Source organism: Marmota flaviventris, chromosome 3 (genome assembly GCF_047511675.1).
Source record: "Marmota flaviventris isolate mMarFla1 chromosome 3, mMarFla1.hap1, whole genome shotgun sequence".
Lineage (NCBI taxonomy): Eukaryota > Metazoa > Chordata > Mammalia > Rodentia > Sciuridae > Marmota > Marmota flaviventris.
The window spans coordinates 14,454,209-14,473,132 of NC_092500.1; the positions used below are offsets into that span (position 1 = coordinate 14,454,209).

At 46.4% G+C, this 18,924-nt stretch overlaps 1 protein-coding gene across 1 annotated transcript in view; it reads left to right on the forward strand.

Annotated features, from left to right (window-relative positions):
• Positions 1–1,843: 1,843 nt before the first annotated feature.
• The window catches only part of Bpifc (BPI fold containing family C), a 32,816-nt gene continuing 15,735 nt past the window's right edge, over positions 1,844–18,924 (forward strand). Inside the window, exons 1-10 of the mRNA XM_027930235.2 lie at positions 1,844–1,967; positions 4,776–4,896; positions 8,269–8,397; positions 9,137–9,292; positions 9,414–9,477; positions 11,372–11,432; positions 15,260–15,351; positions 16,322–16,498; positions 17,527–17,580; positions 18,575–18,745. Of these exons, the coding sequence (XP_027786036.2) occupies positions 1,844–1,967; positions 4,776–4,896; positions 8,269–8,397; positions 9,137–9,292; positions 9,414–9,477; positions 11,372–11,432; positions 15,260–15,351; positions 16,322–16,498; positions 17,527–17,580; positions 18,575–18,745 (1,149 nt within the window). The remainder of the gene's footprint in view (positions 1,968–4,775; positions 4,897–8,268; positions 8,398–9,136; positions 9,293–9,413; positions 9,478–11,371; positions 11,433–15,259; positions 15,352–16,321; positions 16,499–17,526; positions 17,581–18,574; positions 18,746–18,924) is intronic.

The following is an 18,924-nucleotide window of genomic DNA, read 5'->3' on the forward strand; positions in this document are numbered from 1 at the left end:
TCCTTGAGCACCTCCTCCAGGCCCCTGCCTCGATGTGTTTCAGGGGTGTGTGTGAACTCAGTGGCACCTGTCACCTGTGGGTCTTTGGCATATGTGAGTGCAGCAGGGACAGATCACCCAGATGGGAAACCTCAAGACCAGAATCAAGGTCTGTGAGCCATCCTTCACTCTGCTGCCTGTAAAAGAAATCTACATCCCTGTCGCTGTGGGCACCTGTGCTTCTTCTGGCAAGAAAATAGGGTGGCATTGATTCAACAGGCATAGATTGACCCATACGCTAAGCACAAGAGACATAAGGGTGAATAGACGCCATCCCTCTCCTTGGACAGGGTGTTTATTTAAAGACTCATCTGTCTGTCTAGTGGGAGCCGAGCACTGTGCTCAACTCTGGAGTTACAAAAGGAAAACAGAGCCCCTCGGAGGAGAGACAGACAGGTGGAAAGACCTCATAATACAGGGCAATACATACGAAGGTCAAGGACTGTCCTGAGTCCAGTAGAAACCCATCAGGCGCACTGACCCAACTCACAGCCTCATGAAGGAGCCGTGAATGCACTCATCCCAGTCAGTCAGTATGTCACCTACTGTGTGCCAGTCGCTGTCCGGGGTGCTGAAGTACTTCCCTGTGAAGACTAACGGTTTCCGCAGGGAAAACAAAGGAGTAACCGTGCACTATGCCAGATGACGAGTGCTTCGGGGAAAATGAATCAAGGGAAGGGGCAGGGGGAAGCGTTCTGGCCTTCACAGAGTAAGAAGGAAGGAACCAAAGGGCTTTCGCAGTGGGGCAGAGGTGGAACGCGACCTGACTTTTATTATAAAAGCCTGCGTTGGCTGAGGTGGGGTGAAAAACCCAGAAAGGGACAAAGGCTGGAGCCCGGTGACCAGCAAGGAGGCCATGGCAAACACCCACGTGAAGTGATATTAGTTGGAACCAGGGGGTGGGGTGCCCCCCGGAGTCAGATAGCATCATGTGTCCAATGTGTGTTTCCGCATCATGCAAATGTGGCCGAGGCACAGAGGAGAGTGTGCTGAGCCCAGAGGGACGTGACACGGTGAGGGACGTTCTCACAGAGGAGGACGTTGGAGCTGAGCCTGGAGGATGCCTTCGCCAGGCAGAATGTGGGTGCCTGATTCAGGTGGTGGGGTGCCAGATGTAGACATGCGTGTGTGTGTTGCTGTTGGGAGAGTTGAACACGGTGTCCCCAAGGATGAGAGAACTTAGCAAACCAAGGAAGAGCAAATAGCCCAGAGTGGCCTGCTTGGAACACCACCACTTGGAAGAGGAGGCACAGTGACTACCTAGTCACCTGTGGAAAGTCTTGACCACCAAGCTAAGAGCTGAAGCCCAGTCTTGCAGGCAAAGGGGACTTGGCAAGGGTCTCTAAGCACATGAGGGATTGCCTCACAGCCACAAAGACCATCTTTTTAATCTACCAACTTGTTTGTTCTAAAACTTCCAAGAATCCCTTCCCCCACCCCACCCAGTGTCCATTCCAGGGCACATCCCAAACATTGAGTTTACTATAAGGCTGTTGTGTTGTATCATATTATAATTGTGTGTGTGTGTGTGTGTGTGTGTGTGTGTTCACACACATGTCTCATTCCCTAGTCTATGGGAAACAGAGGTCAGGGGCCACATGTTGGTCACTTCGACATCCTTAGCATCTACAACACATTCTGATGTGCTCAATAAATGGAAGCATGAATGGGCTGATAGACAGGTGGACAGATGAATGAAGTTCTGGAAATAAGTCATGAAAATGAGGAGGGCTAGGGATTCTGGGTGGGACTGACCCAGGAGCGAGTCCAGGGTATTAAAGCCGTAAATGTCGGTTCGTTGCAGATGCGAATGAAGGCAGTGCCGGTCCTCTGGGGATGCTTCCTCCTGTGGAGTCTCTATACCTCCTCCTCTCAGACCATGTACCCCGGCATCAAGGCGAGGGTCACTCAGCGGGCACTGGACTATGGTGAGTTGACCCTTTCAGCAGCCGGCCTCAGCCCTGCCCCGTGGAGTCTAGGACCCACGCCCAGCAGCTCATGGCTTGGACTATCTGGGGACTGCAACAGGCTCCCCTTTGGGGTGATCCCGTCCCTTATATGGAAGCTAAGTGCTCACCCCCTGGAAGGCACACCCACACACAGACTCCCACCTGGCCTGCCCACGCACATGCAAGAGGGATACCTCGGGGTGCTGAGTAAACAGTTCTGTAGGAGAGAGGAAGGAAATGTGAGAGTAAAAGCAACTCCGTTGAGCTTTAGAAAATGTCTGACTTCAAAGGGGACTTGGAGTCTTCTCCAATCAAGTGCAAAGTTTAATGTGGGTGATGATTCTGTGCTTCTTGATAGAGACTCTGTTGCATTCATTTGATATGCAAAGGAGCTGGGGACTCTGAAAGGTTAAAAGGCCCTGGTTTAAAGGTTGTTTGTACCTAATAGGGAGAAGAGAAATGTTAGAACGTGGTTTTCTTTGGGCTAAACTGAGGTGGGAGCAGATTGTACCAAGGAAGGAGACTGCAAAATCAAAGTATATGGACCTATATTTCTCCTGTGGGAGATTTTTCCTGAGATTAGCTGGATATAGTTTTGCAGAGCTCTCCTGGTACTGTGTGTGTGTGTGCGCCCACGCGCACACCAGGGATTAAAGATGGGTCCTCTGGGGGGGGAGCTTAACCACTGAGCTACATCCCCATCCCTTTATATATATATATATATATATTTTTTTTTTTTTAATTTAGAGACAGGGATCTCTTTAAGTTGCTTAGGGCCTCTTTAAGTTGATGAGGCTGGCCTTGAATTGGCAATCCTCCTGCTTCAGCCTCCCAAGTTGGTGGGATATAGGCATGTGCCACCTTGCCCAGCTTCCTGGTACTCTTTAACTGAAGTAGTTAATCCAACAACTACTAGTCTAACCTGAAAATACTTACATCTAACCAAGAAATTCCTCTCCAGTGATAATGCAAAAGAAATAAACGAGGGATTGAGGAAAGGAAGAAAGAAAAAAAGGGGGAAGAAGGAGGAAAGGAAGAGTCAATTGGGGAGAAACTCTTTGTCTTTTCCCAGTAGCTCACAGGACACAGGGAATCTAAAATTGATCCATCTTGCACAATTTTGTGTGAAGGATGATGTGTACAGAATTACATACTAAGAACACGTGTGTAGGGCTGGTAGAGCGCTTGCCTAGCACGCATGAGGCACTGAGTTCGATTCCCAGCACCATATAAAAAAACTAAATAAACAAAATAAAGGTATTATGTCCATCTACAACTAAAAATATCAAGAAAGAAAGAACAAGTCGGGCGCAGTGGCACATGCCTGTAATCCCAGCAGCTGGGGAGGCTGAGGCAAGAAGATTGAGAGTTCAAAGCCAGCCCCAGCAATGGCGAGGCCCTAAGCAACTCCGTGAGACCCTGTCTCTAAATAAAATACAAAATAGGGCCGAGGGTGTGTCTCAGTGGTCGAGTGCCCCTGAGTCAAGTGGGGACCAAGCCTTCAACACAGCAGCTTTTGGGGACATCTGGATCCAAACCATTGCAGCTCTGCTCTGCCTGATCCTAAACCTGCCCTCGGTCTCTGTTCCTAATTGCTCTAAGTCCTAGAGGAACCGTTCTTTCGCTGGCTGTGGACTCACCAGCAAGTTCGTGAACTTCTCTGAGCCCTCAGCTGCCTCCCAGTGAAATTGGGATAAGGAGACACATGTCCCTGGGTTGCTTTGGGAATTTGGGAGAGACTTTCTTGGCCACTAGGAGTGGTCACTAGCCCGCAGGGCCACCTAAAATTGATTCATCCTGCCCAATTTGTATGTGAATGACAATGTGGATAGAAACTCATCCTAAGGAGAAGGAGAGAAAGAGGAAGTTCCAGGGAATGAAAGGGAGCAAATTCCATCCCATGCACGTCTGGGTGAACCCCACCATGTGTGTGACTATGACGCAGTAATAAAAACACGTGAAAGTTCTTTCTTGATTAACTATGAAGGTGGCTTCTCTCAAGCTCTTTAATGTGGGAGAGTGCTCTTCCCCCATGAGCTCAGAGAAATGTGTTCCGGGTGCTTCCATAGGAAAAGCCAACCGGTGACTCCCAGGGTGAAACTAAAGCAGAGGTCATTAACCTTTCCTGAGCCTTGGGATCCTTCCCGTGGGGGCCCGGGTGAAAACGTGGGTCCTTGTCTCTGGAAAAACCTGAGGCACATTTGCACACGCAACCCACCCACCGTCTCTCATTAGGATTTCAGGTCATTCTAGAGTTGCCCCTGGACGGTGGCCCTCAGGCCCCAAGTCCTTGAGTTTAAAGAATCTGGAAAGAAAGAAGAATGAGAAGGAACTTTCTGGAACTGACTACAGCACACAGATTCTGAAGCAAAACCGCTGAGATTTTGACGACTGTCTCCCCACCCCCTCGTTCTTAGCTGTATGATTTGGTCAAGAATTAAGTCCCCTGGGAACAGCGTTCCCCTCTGTAGGGTGTGCCAGGTGATGACAGCAACATCCCCTGCAGAATATTTCAGCTCTTCCTTCGCAGCTCACTGTCCAATGTCACCCCGGCCACATGATGGAAATTCCTCGTGATGTTAGCTCCATGGTCCTGGGCCAGATCCTTCGCCTCTCTGAGGACCAGTGTTTCCATCTGTAAAGCATAAACAACAATACACACTTTATAGAGCCACTGAGTTCTTACCTAAGAGCATTTCCTGCTCAATAAATTGCATTTATGTGGCTAATATCATTACATCACTGTCACCTGGGTTATTATCACCACTTTTTTTGTTTCCTTCACAGCTGTTCAAGCTGGGCTGGAGATGATTGAGGATATGATAAAGGAAAAGAACCTCCCAGATTTAAATGGTTCTGAGTCTCTTGAATTTCTGAAGATTGATTATGTAGACTACAATTTTTCAAAGTAAGTAGGCATCAAGAGCACTTTGTCTTTCGTGTAAAAAGATTCACTTCGTCATAATTCAGCTTCCTTGTCTTGTTCTGTTCTGCCATCCTTATCTCTGATTTCCATTCTCAAGTTTGCTTCATGGCCCAACATGGCCACTGCAGTTCCAGCCATCAAATCCATGTTTTATGCAGCTGGAAGAAGGAAACAGAAAGGGTAAAAGGACCCTTAAAAGTTCAGTCAGTGTCTCTCTTTTAGTGAGTTCTTTCTGAAACTCTACCCTAATAAGATCATGCCTATGAACAATAGATAAACGTACCAGCAAGAGAGAGAGGAAAATTAGTTTTCCAACCAGACAACTTTGTCATCTCCAACAAATTCAGGGAAGTTTAGGGAAAGGGGAGAAATGGGTGTTCAGAAAACACTGCAACCTCTTTCGTAGTTGCTGACAAGATCCCCAAAGGCGGCACAGGGAGAAGATGCCTTTGCCAATCATGAACTGAATCTTAAAGGTGTGGGGGGTGGGGTCAGGCTTTTATAAGAAGTTCTCTGTGACTGAATCACAGATTGCCCAAACACCTTTCCAATCCAAAGAAAATTCCCTGCTATTCCAACTCTTTGAGGGAATCATTTCCCTGCTGTCAACAACGACCTTCTATAAAACTAAGAGGTTTCTTTGTGGGGAGGAAAGATGGTGATCTAGTCTATTAGAAAGTCAGTCATTCAACAGTATTTACTGAGCAGTTACTACATTCCAGGCTTTGTTTGAGGCACTGGGAATAATATAGTGAACAATACAGACACATCTCTTACCCTTAATGTCCAGCGGGAGAGTTGGACATTAAATATATATTCACAATTTCCTTAATTAAGCTAATTATTTAATTATAATGATAATGCCATAGCAGAAAAATACAGAAAGAATCATATACTATCAAGTGTTAGTGAAAATGAGGGAAAAAAAATCCAACGTCACTAATTATCAGGAAGAAGCAAATCAAATCCACAATGCGATGTCCTCCTATCCCAGATAAAACAACTATTCCAAAAAAGCCAAAAAGTAACAAATGTTGGAGAAGATGCAGAGAAAAGGGAACTCAAACACTATTGCTGGGAATGTAAAGTGTTATAGCCCTTATGGAAAACAGTACGGAGATTCCTAAGAAAACTAGAAGTAGAACTACCATATAATCAAGCAGTCTCATTACTGGGTATATATCCAAAAGAAATGAAATTAGCATGTCTAAAAGAAATCTGCACTCAACATCTGTGTTGTGATACTGTTCACAATGGCCAAGACACAGAATCAACATAGGTGTCCATTGTCAGAAGATTGGATAAAGAAAATATGATACAAACATATGTAATGGAATATTATTCAGCCATAAACAATGAAATCCTGTCATTGTAGCAATGTAGAAGAAACTGGAGGATGTTGCATTAAAGTGAAACATCAAATGTTCTCATTTTTATGTTTGATTAAAAAGTTTACATCTTAGAGGTAGATAATGGAATAGTGGTTACCAAAGCCTGAGGAGAATCTGAGGTGGGGTCCAGGGGATGTAGATAGTGTGGTTATCAGACATGGGAGTGTGTTAAAATAGGAATAATAACCTCTAACATTCTATAGCACAGTCGAATAACTAGGACTGGTAACTGTTAATTGAATATTTCAAAATAACCAGTAGAGAAGATTTGAACGCTCCCACACAAAGAATAATAAATATCTGAGGTGATAGATATGCTTAGTACCCTGATCTGATCATTGCACATTGTAGACACGTATTGAAATTCTACACCGTGCCCCCATAATATGTAAATCCCCATGAGCCAATTTTAAAATAATAAAATAAATTTCAACTGTTTTATTTTCTTTCTAAAATGTGATTCCTAGAAATTTTTTAATTACATGTATATCTCCTATTTTTATGGGGCGGTGCCATTTTAGAAGGTGATTTACGATTTATATATACACATGTGTTTTTTGGACTTGATAATTTCACTCCTCAGCATCCTCCCTAGAGAAGTTCCTGGGCACAGGCAGTGTGAGTGAGAATGTTCACTGTGGCATCATTTATAATACAGACATCCTGGAAATAATAATAAATAATCATTCCTAACGAAGGAAGAAATCTTAAATGTTCCATCCACAGCTTGGAATACTGTGCAGCAGATATGAAGAGCTGGCTAGGCCTACATGTGTCCAAATGAAACTATTTCCAAGACCTATGTTAAACAAATCTCCACCATTCTCTTTCCATGGTGGGACTCAGGATGGATGGTGGGGAGTAGCTAGGAAAAAATGCCACAGATAGGTACATGGCAAATAATCCTGTATCGCTATCATGTTCATGTTTTAAAGTTTTTCCTGATCTTAGCTCACAGCCGGGCCTTTCCCTGTGCTCAATCATATGCAGACAAACTCACCTGGGATGAGCTCACCTGCGGCACGTCTTCCCAGCCCCCCTGCGAGTAGCTCTTCTCTTGAGTGATAAGTGAAAGAGGTCGAGTGCCTTGCCCAAGGTCATAGGGCTAGAATTAAACCTGGCTGCAAGTTGAGAGCTCATTGCACCACACTCCAATGGCCCAGCTGGGGCTTCAGAGCAGTCTGAAGTCAGACTGAGGAGGGTCCCAGGTCCGCCTCCACCACTTACGTGTGACTTCCCAGCAACTGCCTCCCAGGATCACGGGGAGGCTTACAACGAGCTCGGGCACAGGCTTGCACACGCCTGGCAGGAAGTCCTCCCTCAGTGGGTGTTCACGATATCGTCCTTGTGCATGTGGCCATCTCGATGACAAGCAACCCAGGGCCTCACCGGTACCTGGGGTCACCTGCTCAACAGCCCAGAGAACCCCAGGGCGAGACAACTCTCTCAAATCAGTTTCTCAGCTAGGAAAGGTGCCGGCCACCCAGAGGGCAACTGGGAGCAGGAGGAGGGCGTGACTTAGATTGCCTCAGTGACGAGTAGGGAACGACACTCCTGTGCAGACGTCCTCTGATGTGCACCATAGTCCCCTACAAGGAGCTGTTCCCTCCAGAACACTGATGTCACCCACTTTGAGTAACACTACAGCTGCTGAAGGGAAAAATAATGAGAGCGATGTTGCATCTGCTTTTGTGTTTAAAGAAACTCGAGGAAGTAGGTTATTTGGTTATTTACTAATTTAATTCCGAACTTGCCCACTACTCTGCTCAACCAGAGAGCAGACACCTCCTGCCAAGGCTGAGGGGAATCAGGAGACGGTGCCCAGACTCTGCCCTGAAAACAGGAGGGTGGACAGTCACCCAGGGCGGGGGGTGGGCAGTTCTACAACTGCAGGTCCAGTGTGGCCTGAGACGTGCGGACGCTCTCTTTGCTCTAACTCGGTTTCCTGTTTCTTGTCTCACAGCATAAAAATCAATGCCTTTTCATTTCCAAATACTTCATTAGCCTTTGTGCCTGGGGTGGGAATTAAAGTACTGACCAACCACGGCACGACCAACATCAGCACAAACTGGGCCATAAAGTCTCCACTTTTGTAAGTATTCCACCGAACACCTGCTGCTGATCTGGGGCAAAACGGAACAAAAATGGGAAAATGTATAAATTCACCATGATTTTCTCGGTGAGGTTGGTCTTCTCTCAGTAGTAACAATCCTTCTCCAGAGTGAGACCAAAATCAGCAAATTCCCTGCTTGCAGTGTGTGTGTGTGTGTGTGTGTGTGTGTGTGTGTGCATGTGAGAGAGAGAGAGAGAGAGAGAGAGAGAGAGAGAGAGATTGAGAGTGTGCAGAGCAGCTGATCGAAGTCATGTAAGACTTCCCAAGAACTGGAGGCTCCTTAGTGTCAGAGGAACAAATGTGCACCCCATTTTAGGTCCACTAGAAAATCACTGCATGATCTTAAGCCTCTCATGGATGGCACTTTCCCCATCTACAGGGACAACCATGGGAAAGGGAGCTTCTTAGCTCCCATGGAGGCCGGAGGATGGTAGGTAGATGAGCCCCACTCTCCTCCAACCAAAAGCCCACAGAAAAGTAGAGGTCAAATTCAAATACCTTGGTTGGTGCCCCAGAATACCACATTCATTCATTCTACAACCACTTATTGAGTGTCTACTGTGTACTAGTTTTCCCCATCTCAAGAACTCCAGTCTTCTAGAATGTACAGAAATGACATCGTCCCTGTGGGTAACACATTCTGAGAAACAGGATTCATCTCCGTGCCTAGCCCAGACTGGGATAACCTTACATCTTTTTTTTTTTTTTCTTGGAGCAGCCATGACTCGGGAGGAGCTGATCTGTTTCTCTCTGAAATCTACTTTACTGGTATCATTATTCTGACCCAAAATGACTTTGGCCACCCGGTTCTGAAGCTCCAAGATTGCTATGCCCAAGCCAGCCATGCCCACGTCTCATTTTCTGGGGAACTCAGGTGAGTGGGAACATAGTGGTGGGGCATGGCTAATCCGGGGCTGGTTCTCAGCACCCGCGGGAGGTTCACCACTGGCAGATTGTGGGCCCCGGTAAACTCTTCTTTCTTTTTCCCCCCCTAGTGTCCTGTATAACTCCTTTGCTGAACCTATGGAGAAACCCATTTTAAAAAATTTAAATGGAATGGTAAGTCTTCCGTAAAACAGCATTGGCAGCAGGTCTACCAGTAAGCCCTCACTGAGCACCTACTGTATGCAAGGCCCTTTGACACACTATCCTTTGCAACTCAGTAACAATTTCTCAAGTCCCTACTCTATACCAGCCACATGGTAGGTGCTAGGGAGATGAGTGAAATTACTCCCCTCTCCAGTTTCTCACCCTACAGTGGGCAAACAGCCAATAGAAATTTATTTATTATGTACCTATTGCATGCCCCACACTGGTCTAGGATCTACTGGGAACATGAGAGTGATAAAAACTTGTCTATTTAAACAAACAAACAAAACTTAGGCTTGTGAAGCAACAATTGTATGAGGACTTGAATCTAGTACATAATTACATGATGATTAGATTGAATCTAAGAAGTTTTAAGAAATGGAAAAAATTTGAACTAGAGGATGCAAGACTGAGGTAGAATTTGGATAGAATTTGGATACGTAAGGAACAGGGGAGAAGAAAAGCTATTTCCAGATTATGGAGTAAGAATAAACTAAGAAAGCAGAATGTCAGGATGCCTCCTAACGCTATAACAATCCTGATTCCAGTGTCTGAGGAAGGGAAGGATGGAATTGGCTGTGTGCTCTTTCCAATCATCTTACCTTCTCTGAACCATATTCTCATATTTTGGGGAGAGACAGGGACAGAGATAAGGACCCGAGCAGAAAGACGAGGGTGAAGGGGTCTGGCTCCCTCATCTCCCCAGGGCTCAGGTCTGTGCTTAGCAGACAGTAGGTGCTTAATGAAAGTCATTAAGAAGCTCAACCCTCCAAAACACCAAGCAGTTTGCCCCCCAGAGGCTGCAGAGCTGGTCAGGGGACTCTGGAGTTTCATGGTCTTCTCCATCCCGACCTGGCAGGGATGGCTGCCAAATAGGATGTCACCTCCAAGGTGACCTTTCCCCTATTAAAAACAGGGTGTGGTCTTTAAGCTTCTGACAGGAGGCCAATAAATGAATTATGTCACAGCAGCTAAGCTTCCCTGGAATTTCTATGTAGCTTGGAGATAATAGATCTTTGCATCGATGATTCTCTCTGTGCCGATGGGGGGAAAAAAAGAGAGAGAGAGAGAGAATGTTCAGACCCCAGCTGTCTAGCTGTCGCACCCTCTGTTCTTTGCTTCTCCCATCTGTAAACAGAGGAAGAGTGCCTACCTCTCAAGGCTGTAGCAATACTAAAATGGAATTAAGGTCGTAATTGTTAACATTTACTGAATGCTTACTCCACGCTGGGCAATTTTATGTCGATTACTTGAATTTCTACTTATAACTTGATGAGGTAGATATAATTATTGCCCCCATGTTGCAGATGAGGAAACCGAGGTCAGAGAGCAGAAGTGATTTCCCAAGGGATTCAACCCCAGGCTCGAGGCTCCCTGATATGAATACTCCCCCCCCTCCCCCGCCCCACTTCCTAAAAGTCTCACAACAGTCCCTAAACAGGTCTCTGATCTCATGGGCTCTCCAACTTGCCAGGGGGTAGTCAAGTGGCTCCAGCTGTCCAGGCAGGGCATGAGCTGCTGATAGAGGTGGAGGGAGGAGACGTCACCTCCAGTAGTGAGGAAAGGTAGTCGCTCCAGTGGCAGGTTCTCCAGGTGTGACAGCAGCAGCATGAACTGGGGCACGTGCCCTCCCCTGCCACAGGAGGAAAGCCTCAGGCTAAGTGGGTGAGGTCTCAGTTGCTATGGAGTTTAGCCAGCATTCAATGACGTGCTGCCCAAATAGACAGGACTCAAAGCCCACGGGTGTCAACTAACTTAAGGGAAAATCGTAGTGACCGAAGGGGTAATGTCTCCTAACCAGAAGGCTTGCTTTCAACATGATAACATGCTTTTTATTTTTCTCTCCAATTTATTTGGTGGCCAGCTGTGTCCCATTATCACAAATGAGGTGGAAGCGCTGAATGTCAACCTCAGCACACTGGAGGGTGAGTCTCAGAACCGGGTCTCCTGGTGATTCTCTTCCCACCTGCAAATGCTGCTGCTCCATAGATTTGCTTGGCAAGGCAGCGAGCGCCCACTCCTCTCTGTTCCTTCCACCCTACAGATTCAAGTCCCAGGACTTCAAGTGGCAGGATGCTCCCTCTGCAGAGAGCACGTCCCCTGGGCTACTAACCAGCTTCCTCATGCAGAAGGGGGTTGCTCCAGGGAACAAGAGGCAATTCCAGGAGCTAAACCCTCACAAGTTCTAATTCCAGCTTTGACATTAAATCCATCCACTTCAAAATGAGTGACACTGACCTTGACCACATTATTCCCCTGTTCCAACCCCTTCAGTGTCTGCCTTCAGCATGGAGTCCACACACCTTCACCTGGACTGAAGGCTGGTTAGACTCTGCTCTGCTTACCTGTCTTTGCTTCGTCTTGCTCCTCTCTCTGCACCTGCAACCAAACTGTTCCCAGTGCTCTCTCGCTCCCGGCCTGGGCTTATGCCTGTCCACCCTGCCTGGAAGCGCTTTCTCCCCTCCCTCCATTTCTTCCTTTAATAGATATTTCTGCACCAGCAGCCTGCTGATCCCTGCAGATCACAACCTTTCCTCTCTCTGCCCCCAGTCCTATTCACTCCTCTTTAAGATTCAGCTCAGACACTGTGTTTCCCAAGAAATCTTATTTGACCACCCCCAACCTACAAAGTGACACCTCTCGATGTTTGCACAACACTTTATATGTATCTCTTCCTTCGTGTTCCATGCATTCACCCGAGGATGGTGTAGGAGCACCTGAAATCGGCTGGGCACTCACTGATCTTGGTGCTGGGGATGTAGCAGTCAACTTGGGAGACAGAAATCTCCACCCTCACAGGACTAGAGGGATGAGCCAGACAGAAAGCAAGATAAGCAAGTAAAATCTGGTTTATGGCCGTGATAAGTAGTAAGAAGAATAACAAAGCAAGGGAGGAGCTGGGTGAAGGTTTCCATTTCAGACAGGGTGGCCAGGAAGCACTGATGAGCAGGTGGCATTGCAGGAAGAACCTGAAGGTAGTAGAGAGTGAGCAACCCCCAGAGCTGGATCGTCTTCACCCTGACTCTGCTGATGCGACAGAACTACACAGATTGTAAGATGACAAACCGTGGAAGTCTGTTCATCTCAGAGTTGTGAAGACTGGACAGTCCAAGATAGAGGAGCTGCCTGGGGGTGAGGCCTCCAAGTGGAGTCACAACATGGCGGAAGGGCAAGAGAGTGTGCCTGAGACAGAGGGAGGAAATCTAGCAGCATTCGCAACTAATTTACTCCTGAGAAAAGGGCACTAATCCATTCATGAGGGCACAGCCCCGAGGCCTAAGGAACCCTCAAAGGCCCCACATACCAATATCATTACATTGACCATTAGGTCTCAACCTAAGTTTGGAGGAACATTCAGACCACAGCATGCACAAAGAACATTCTAGGTAGAGGAAATCACAAGCTTAAAGGCCATGAAGCAACCAGGCATGATGGTGCAAGCCTGTAATCCCAGTGGCTCAAGAGGCCGAAGCAGGAGGATCACGAGTTCAAAGACAGCCTCAGCAAAAGCAAGACGCTAAGCAACTCAGTGAGACCCTGTCTCTAAAAAAAAAAAAAATACAAAATAGGGCTGAGGATGTGGCTCAGTCATTAAGAGCCCCTAGGTTTAATCTCAGGTCCCAAAAAAATAAGCAAATAAAAGGCTGTGAAGCAGGGCCTTCCTCCGAGGGTGTTGGTGGAACAGTGAGGAGGCCATACTAGGGACAGAGGGAGTGGGGGGGACAGCAGGTGATGAGGTCAGAGATGGGGAAAGGGATGATTCAATTTTCAGGACTCTGGAGACACTGCAAAGTCTGCTTGGTCTGAGATGAGGTTCTGGAGGGTTCTAAGCAAGGCCCGTATGACCTGACTTACTATGCTAACAATACCCAGGAAGGTTGGGTGGGGACAAGGATAGAATTAGAAATAGTGCAGCCCTGACCTGGTATCAGGGCAGCTGGCCCAGGGTGGGTGGTAATGATGGGAAGACATGTTCAGCTCCTGGATATACCTTGAAAATAGACGGTGGTATTTGCTAGCAGCCCAAATGTGGGTCATGAGAACTTCTGGTCGAGGCTCACTTTGGGTTTTCAGCCTAAGCAAAGGAAAACTGGAAGAATGAAATTAGCATTTACTCAGATGAGGAAGAAAGTCAGAGCAGGTGGGTACGAGGACCCTCAGCTCAGCTTTAGATCCTGTCTTACTAGACTGCATTATAACTTCCTAGTTTTATGTCTGCCTCCTCCCTCAGACTATGAGCTGGAATTTTGACTCCTCTTTATGTCCCCAGTACCAGGCCCACCCAGCCCCTACCAGGTTAATAAAGACTGAATGGGTGAAGGGATAAAAGGAAACGGGTAAGAGGACTGAGGGATTGATGAGTGGATAGATAGATGGATGGAAGAATGTGAATGGGGTGGAGAGTAGGCAAAGAAGATGGAATGGAGAAGGAGCTAGCCAAGGATTCCCACATCCTGGCCTGCCTACTCTGAGCCTCATTCTCCTCTCCTGCTTCATCGGCTGGGATCCCCCACCACATCGGACACTCAGACACATTTCTAAAATCATAATGACGTTGGATAATGTTGTGCACCTACCTTAGCAAGTTGCTTCATCTCTTCTTGCTTCACATCTCCCCCAGCAGATGTGATGCTCAGGTAGCTTCCCCTGGAAGAGAGAGGAAGTCTTCACACCTCCAAGCACCGTGGTCAGAAGGCAGCTCTCCCTAAGCCAAGGCTGCCTTGCCACACCTACTGTTCATCTCAGACTCTGCAATCTTTCTTCCCAAGAACTTCACCCACCACTATCCCCTGATTCCTTTGCCTTCTGCTTTTGTTTCGAAAATGCTAATACAAAAAAAATTTAATTAAATTAATAGCTTTTGCATGAGAATTTCCTGGTGACTTTAACTTCATGGATTTTTATCTTCTCTCTCACAAGATCACTTCTCTGAAAAAATTTCTAATTGTGATAGTAATTGTGTGTTTATTATTTTTAAAAATGAAGTTCTAGCTACATAGAACTCTAACATTGAACTCGAAAGTCTCTCAATCCAATGTATACGGCTTGATATTTGGAAGGGACTTTGTGCCAATTTCCTTTTTTAAAAAAGTATTTATTTATTTATTTTAGTTGTAGTTGGACACAATACCTTTGTTTATTTATTTATTCATTTTTATGTGGTGCTGAGGATTGAACCTAGGGCCTCGCACGCACTACGTAAGCACTCTACCACTGAGCCACAATACCAGCCCCTGTGCTAATTTCCTTTTCAAAGCTATAAACTGAGCATGGTGGCACACACCTGTAATCCCAGAGGCTTGGGAGGCTGAGGCAGGAGGATCTCGAGTTCAAAGCCAGCCTCAGCAACTTAGCAAGACCCTGTCTCTAAATAAAATACAAAAAAAAGGGGGGGGGGGGGTACTGAGAATGTGTCTCAGTGGTTAAGTGCCCCTGGGTTCAATCCCTGGTACCAAAAATAAAAATAAAAATAAAAATGAAACTCTATAGTTTCATTGTGTGTATATTCACGAAGATATCGAGGGAAGTGCCTAAACAGGTGTGCACCAAAATTTTACCTAATTTTTATTAGTGTAACATGATTAGGACACAGTTTTTAAAAGTAAACATGTATTACTTATTTAAAAGGGGGGGGGAACTGTTATTTTAAATAGAAAATTAAAAACATTGTTCTGTCTTTCTAGACATTATTCATGTATTATAGTATGCTTTAGTGAATATAAATTCTCCTTTTTCTCTTTTGCTCACTTAGTTATCACCAAGATCGACAACTATACTTTGGTGGATTTTTCCCTGGTTGGTCCTCCAGAAATCACTGAGCATTACCTTGACCTGAACCTGAAGGTAAACTTATGATTCTCAAAAATCCTCATCTGGCTGTTAATACTTGGAGAACAAAGATTCTATGCAGAAGAAAATATACAAACATGCTCTTCAAATAATTTTATCTTCTTTCTAGCTACTCCTTCATGTTCGGGCCTTTTCAAAAGACTCTTGAACCCTTTCTTGATGGGTTTAATGATTGTTTGCAGACAACATATGTCTGCCTTCTCTGTGAGAAGCATCAGGAGGTCTTTGTCTCGGGGAGTAGGTGGGAGACTAGGAGCCTGAAAGTAGGGAGGCCTGCCTTTATTAGAACTTAACACCTGAGCAGGTCGTACATATTGGTACTTCTATTCATGACTCAGGCTGGTGGGTTTAACTGAGGGCTGCTGGCCTCTGTCAAGGCCGTATGTCCATGGAAATGGCTGTCCCTGAGCCTGGAAAAACATTCCTCCTCGTGCTTATGTTCAGTTTTGCCTCAAGGTGAATGTCCTTGTTCTTTAAAGTGCATTTTGGCTTGCCTTTCACTCAGAGTCTTTCAGATCCGTTGAATGCTGTTCAATGACACCTGATGGCTAATGAGAGCAGCATTAGGAATGCCCCAAAATGCTTCAAGCCATTTGGAGTTCTGGGCTCTTCTGAGTGTTTTTACAATTTCCCAAGTAGCTGGTAGTCACAGATTTTGAAGGTCAAGGGTCTGATACCTTGGGAACTGTTCAGAGGTGGCCCCATTAGCCCCTCCTTCCTTTATCTGAGAAAAGTACCAGCCAGGAGCTTGTGCTGTGTACCCCCAGATGGACAGACACGTCCAAAGGTGCACAAGTCAGCACAGCTTTGAAACAGTCACGGCCCCAGGGGTCAGCAGGCCTTGCTGTTTTTCTCATCCCTGCCGAGTTTCTGGAATGTTCCATATTGGGACGTGACAGGGTCCACCTTCTCACTCCCGCACAGTTGAGTTTTCCTCTGGTAACTGGCCTTTGCTTTCCCACAGGGCGTATTCTACCCTCTGGAAAGCCTCGTGGACCCCCCCTTCTCTCCAGTTCCTTTTGAGCTCCCGGAACGCAGGGACTCCATGATCTACATCGGAGTCTCCGAGTATTTCTTTAAATCTGCATCCTTCGCTCATTTCATAGCCGGGGCCTTCGGCATCACCCTCTCCACGAAGGAGGTGAGCAGAGTTGGCGGATGGTGACCACTGGCACCATTGCTTAGCCTTTTTCTAAGCATCACATTCTGGGATTTTCGGGTCCTAGTGTTGATTTCTGGGCCTTTGGGGGCTATCGCTCCTAGCAGGACCATGAATGAAGGAACATGGAATGCATGTTGTGATCAGGTGGGGGGCTGTTGGGTTTCCAGATCCGTGTGTTTGTTTTTACGTGATATCTGGCCACTGTTCTAGGCTGAGTTTAACTAATGCTAAGATTGCCTTCCGCCACGTGTTACCTACAACCTTTGGTCATTTCAACTTACTTAACATCCCTGTGCCAGAGTGTCCTCACTTGGGAAGGAGCTGCACACTCGCAGGCTTTTGGTGGCACTAAAAAGTTTAAGTGCATGTGGAGCCCCCAGACCAATGCCCAGCACAGAGCAGGTGCTGTGTAGCTCTTGGTGGTCCTCAGGACTCCCGGGCTGGGTCAACAGAAGCCCTCCTGCTGGCAGTAAGCGCGTGTGCCTCCCTTCTGTGAGAACACTCCCTCCAGCCAATCAAAACCTTTTCTTGAGCATCCCTCTTAGATCTCCTCCTCCTCTGTGCCTTAGTTATACGGGTAGTTCTAAGTCTTATGTTCAAGGTGGTAAGTGTGGCAGCAACAGCTACTTTATGCACTAAAAGTTAGACACTTCTACCTTTGGACTGAAGGCTGTTTATCTGTGAAGGTAAATTACATGAGCATTCCTTCTCAGTCATCTCTGAAGATGACCACACAAGCCTTATTGTTGCAGAATATCCCCACACGGGTGCCCCTGTAGGATACACACAGAGTACAGCTTATTCAGATGGACTGTAACCCCTGTCTGACCTTGGGTGACTTACTTTACTTCTCTGGGCCTCAGGTTCCCAGGGGTTGGACTCTAAAGCAATAGGTCACCCTAAATGTTTTATCTTCATAATTCATAAAATTATAGGGGACACCACGTTTGCCCTGAAAAGACATCAGGGTAAAAGCCTTACAGTGACGTGGTGTGCTTGTGTTTCAGATTTCCAAGCATTTCATTCAAAACTCCCAAGGCCTTGGCAACGTGCTCTCCCAGGTGAGTGCTCTGGGTTGGAGCCCCTGGTTGTAGGCTTGTTTTGACTGAAATCACTTGGGGGTGGGGGGCTTGTGGGTTCTTGTATTTTCTTTTGATCCCAGCATGGGTTCATCTTTCTGTTCTTAAGAGGTTGTTTGTTTGTTTGTTTTTTTACTCAAATATCCACCTATATTTACTAACCAGTATCTGGAAAAGTAGAATTAAAGTATGGGTTAAAGTACTATTAAAGGGGGGCTGAGGTGGTGGCTCAGTGGTAGAGTGCTTGCCTGGCATGTGTGAGGCACTGGGTTCAATTCTCAGCACCACATAGAAATCAATTAAATAAAGGTCCACTGACAACTAAAAAGTATTTTTTAAAAAAAATACTATTAAAGGCCTGTGAGTTCATAAAATAAATCAGTTCCTTCCACATGGTTCCACCACACCTGAAATAATTAGTTTTATTTATTAGCTTAAGTGAAGAACTCAATCCTTGAGTGAAGGGTAGATGCCCACACTTGTGACCTTAGTGAAGCATCTATTAACAGCATACCTTTATGGCAGACTGAGTTTGGGACATGAGGGACCTACAGGCTCAGGTCTGCCTTCAAGGATGATGACACTTTAGAGAAAGAAGCTCCACTCAAACAGACCTAGGCTCAAATCTCAGTTCCACAACACTTTAGCTTGAGCCTTGAGAAATCCCCTAACCTCCACACGACTCACATTCTCCATTATGAATCAGGGGTACAGATACAGACTGAACCCGCCTCAGGAGCTTTTTGAAGATTTGAGGAGATAATACCTAAAGCCCCTGCCACGGTAGCTGGCACCCTGGATGGATGATAAACGTCAGCTGTAATTTCTGTTGGGTTTTCTCGTGCTATTTTTATTACTACAAAAGAACTTTCTTCTATTCTAATTCCATGGTGTAAAATCCAATTCTCCCAGACCACCCCACATTCACGGTTTCCCTTCACCCACTCAGTCTCTGTTTCTTTCCTGAACGGGGCAGATTGCAGAGATCTACATCCTGTCCCAGCCCTTCATGCTGCAGATCATGGCCACGGAGCCTCCCATGGTCAACTTGCAGCCGGGCAACTTCACCCTGGACATCCCTGCCTCCATCATGATGCTCACCCAACCCGAGAACTCGACGCTCCAATCCATCGTCTCCATGGACTTTGTAAGTCTGGGGGCCAGGAGGGCAGCCTGTGGGCGCCATTCCCATTGTTGCCAGGGAACATTGACCAGCAGCTTCTAAGTGTTTGGAGGAAAAGGCTGAAGCATCGATTAAGAGTGAGGATAAGCCGGGCTTGGTGGCGCATGCCTGCAATTCCAGAGGTGCGGGAGGCTGAGGCAGGA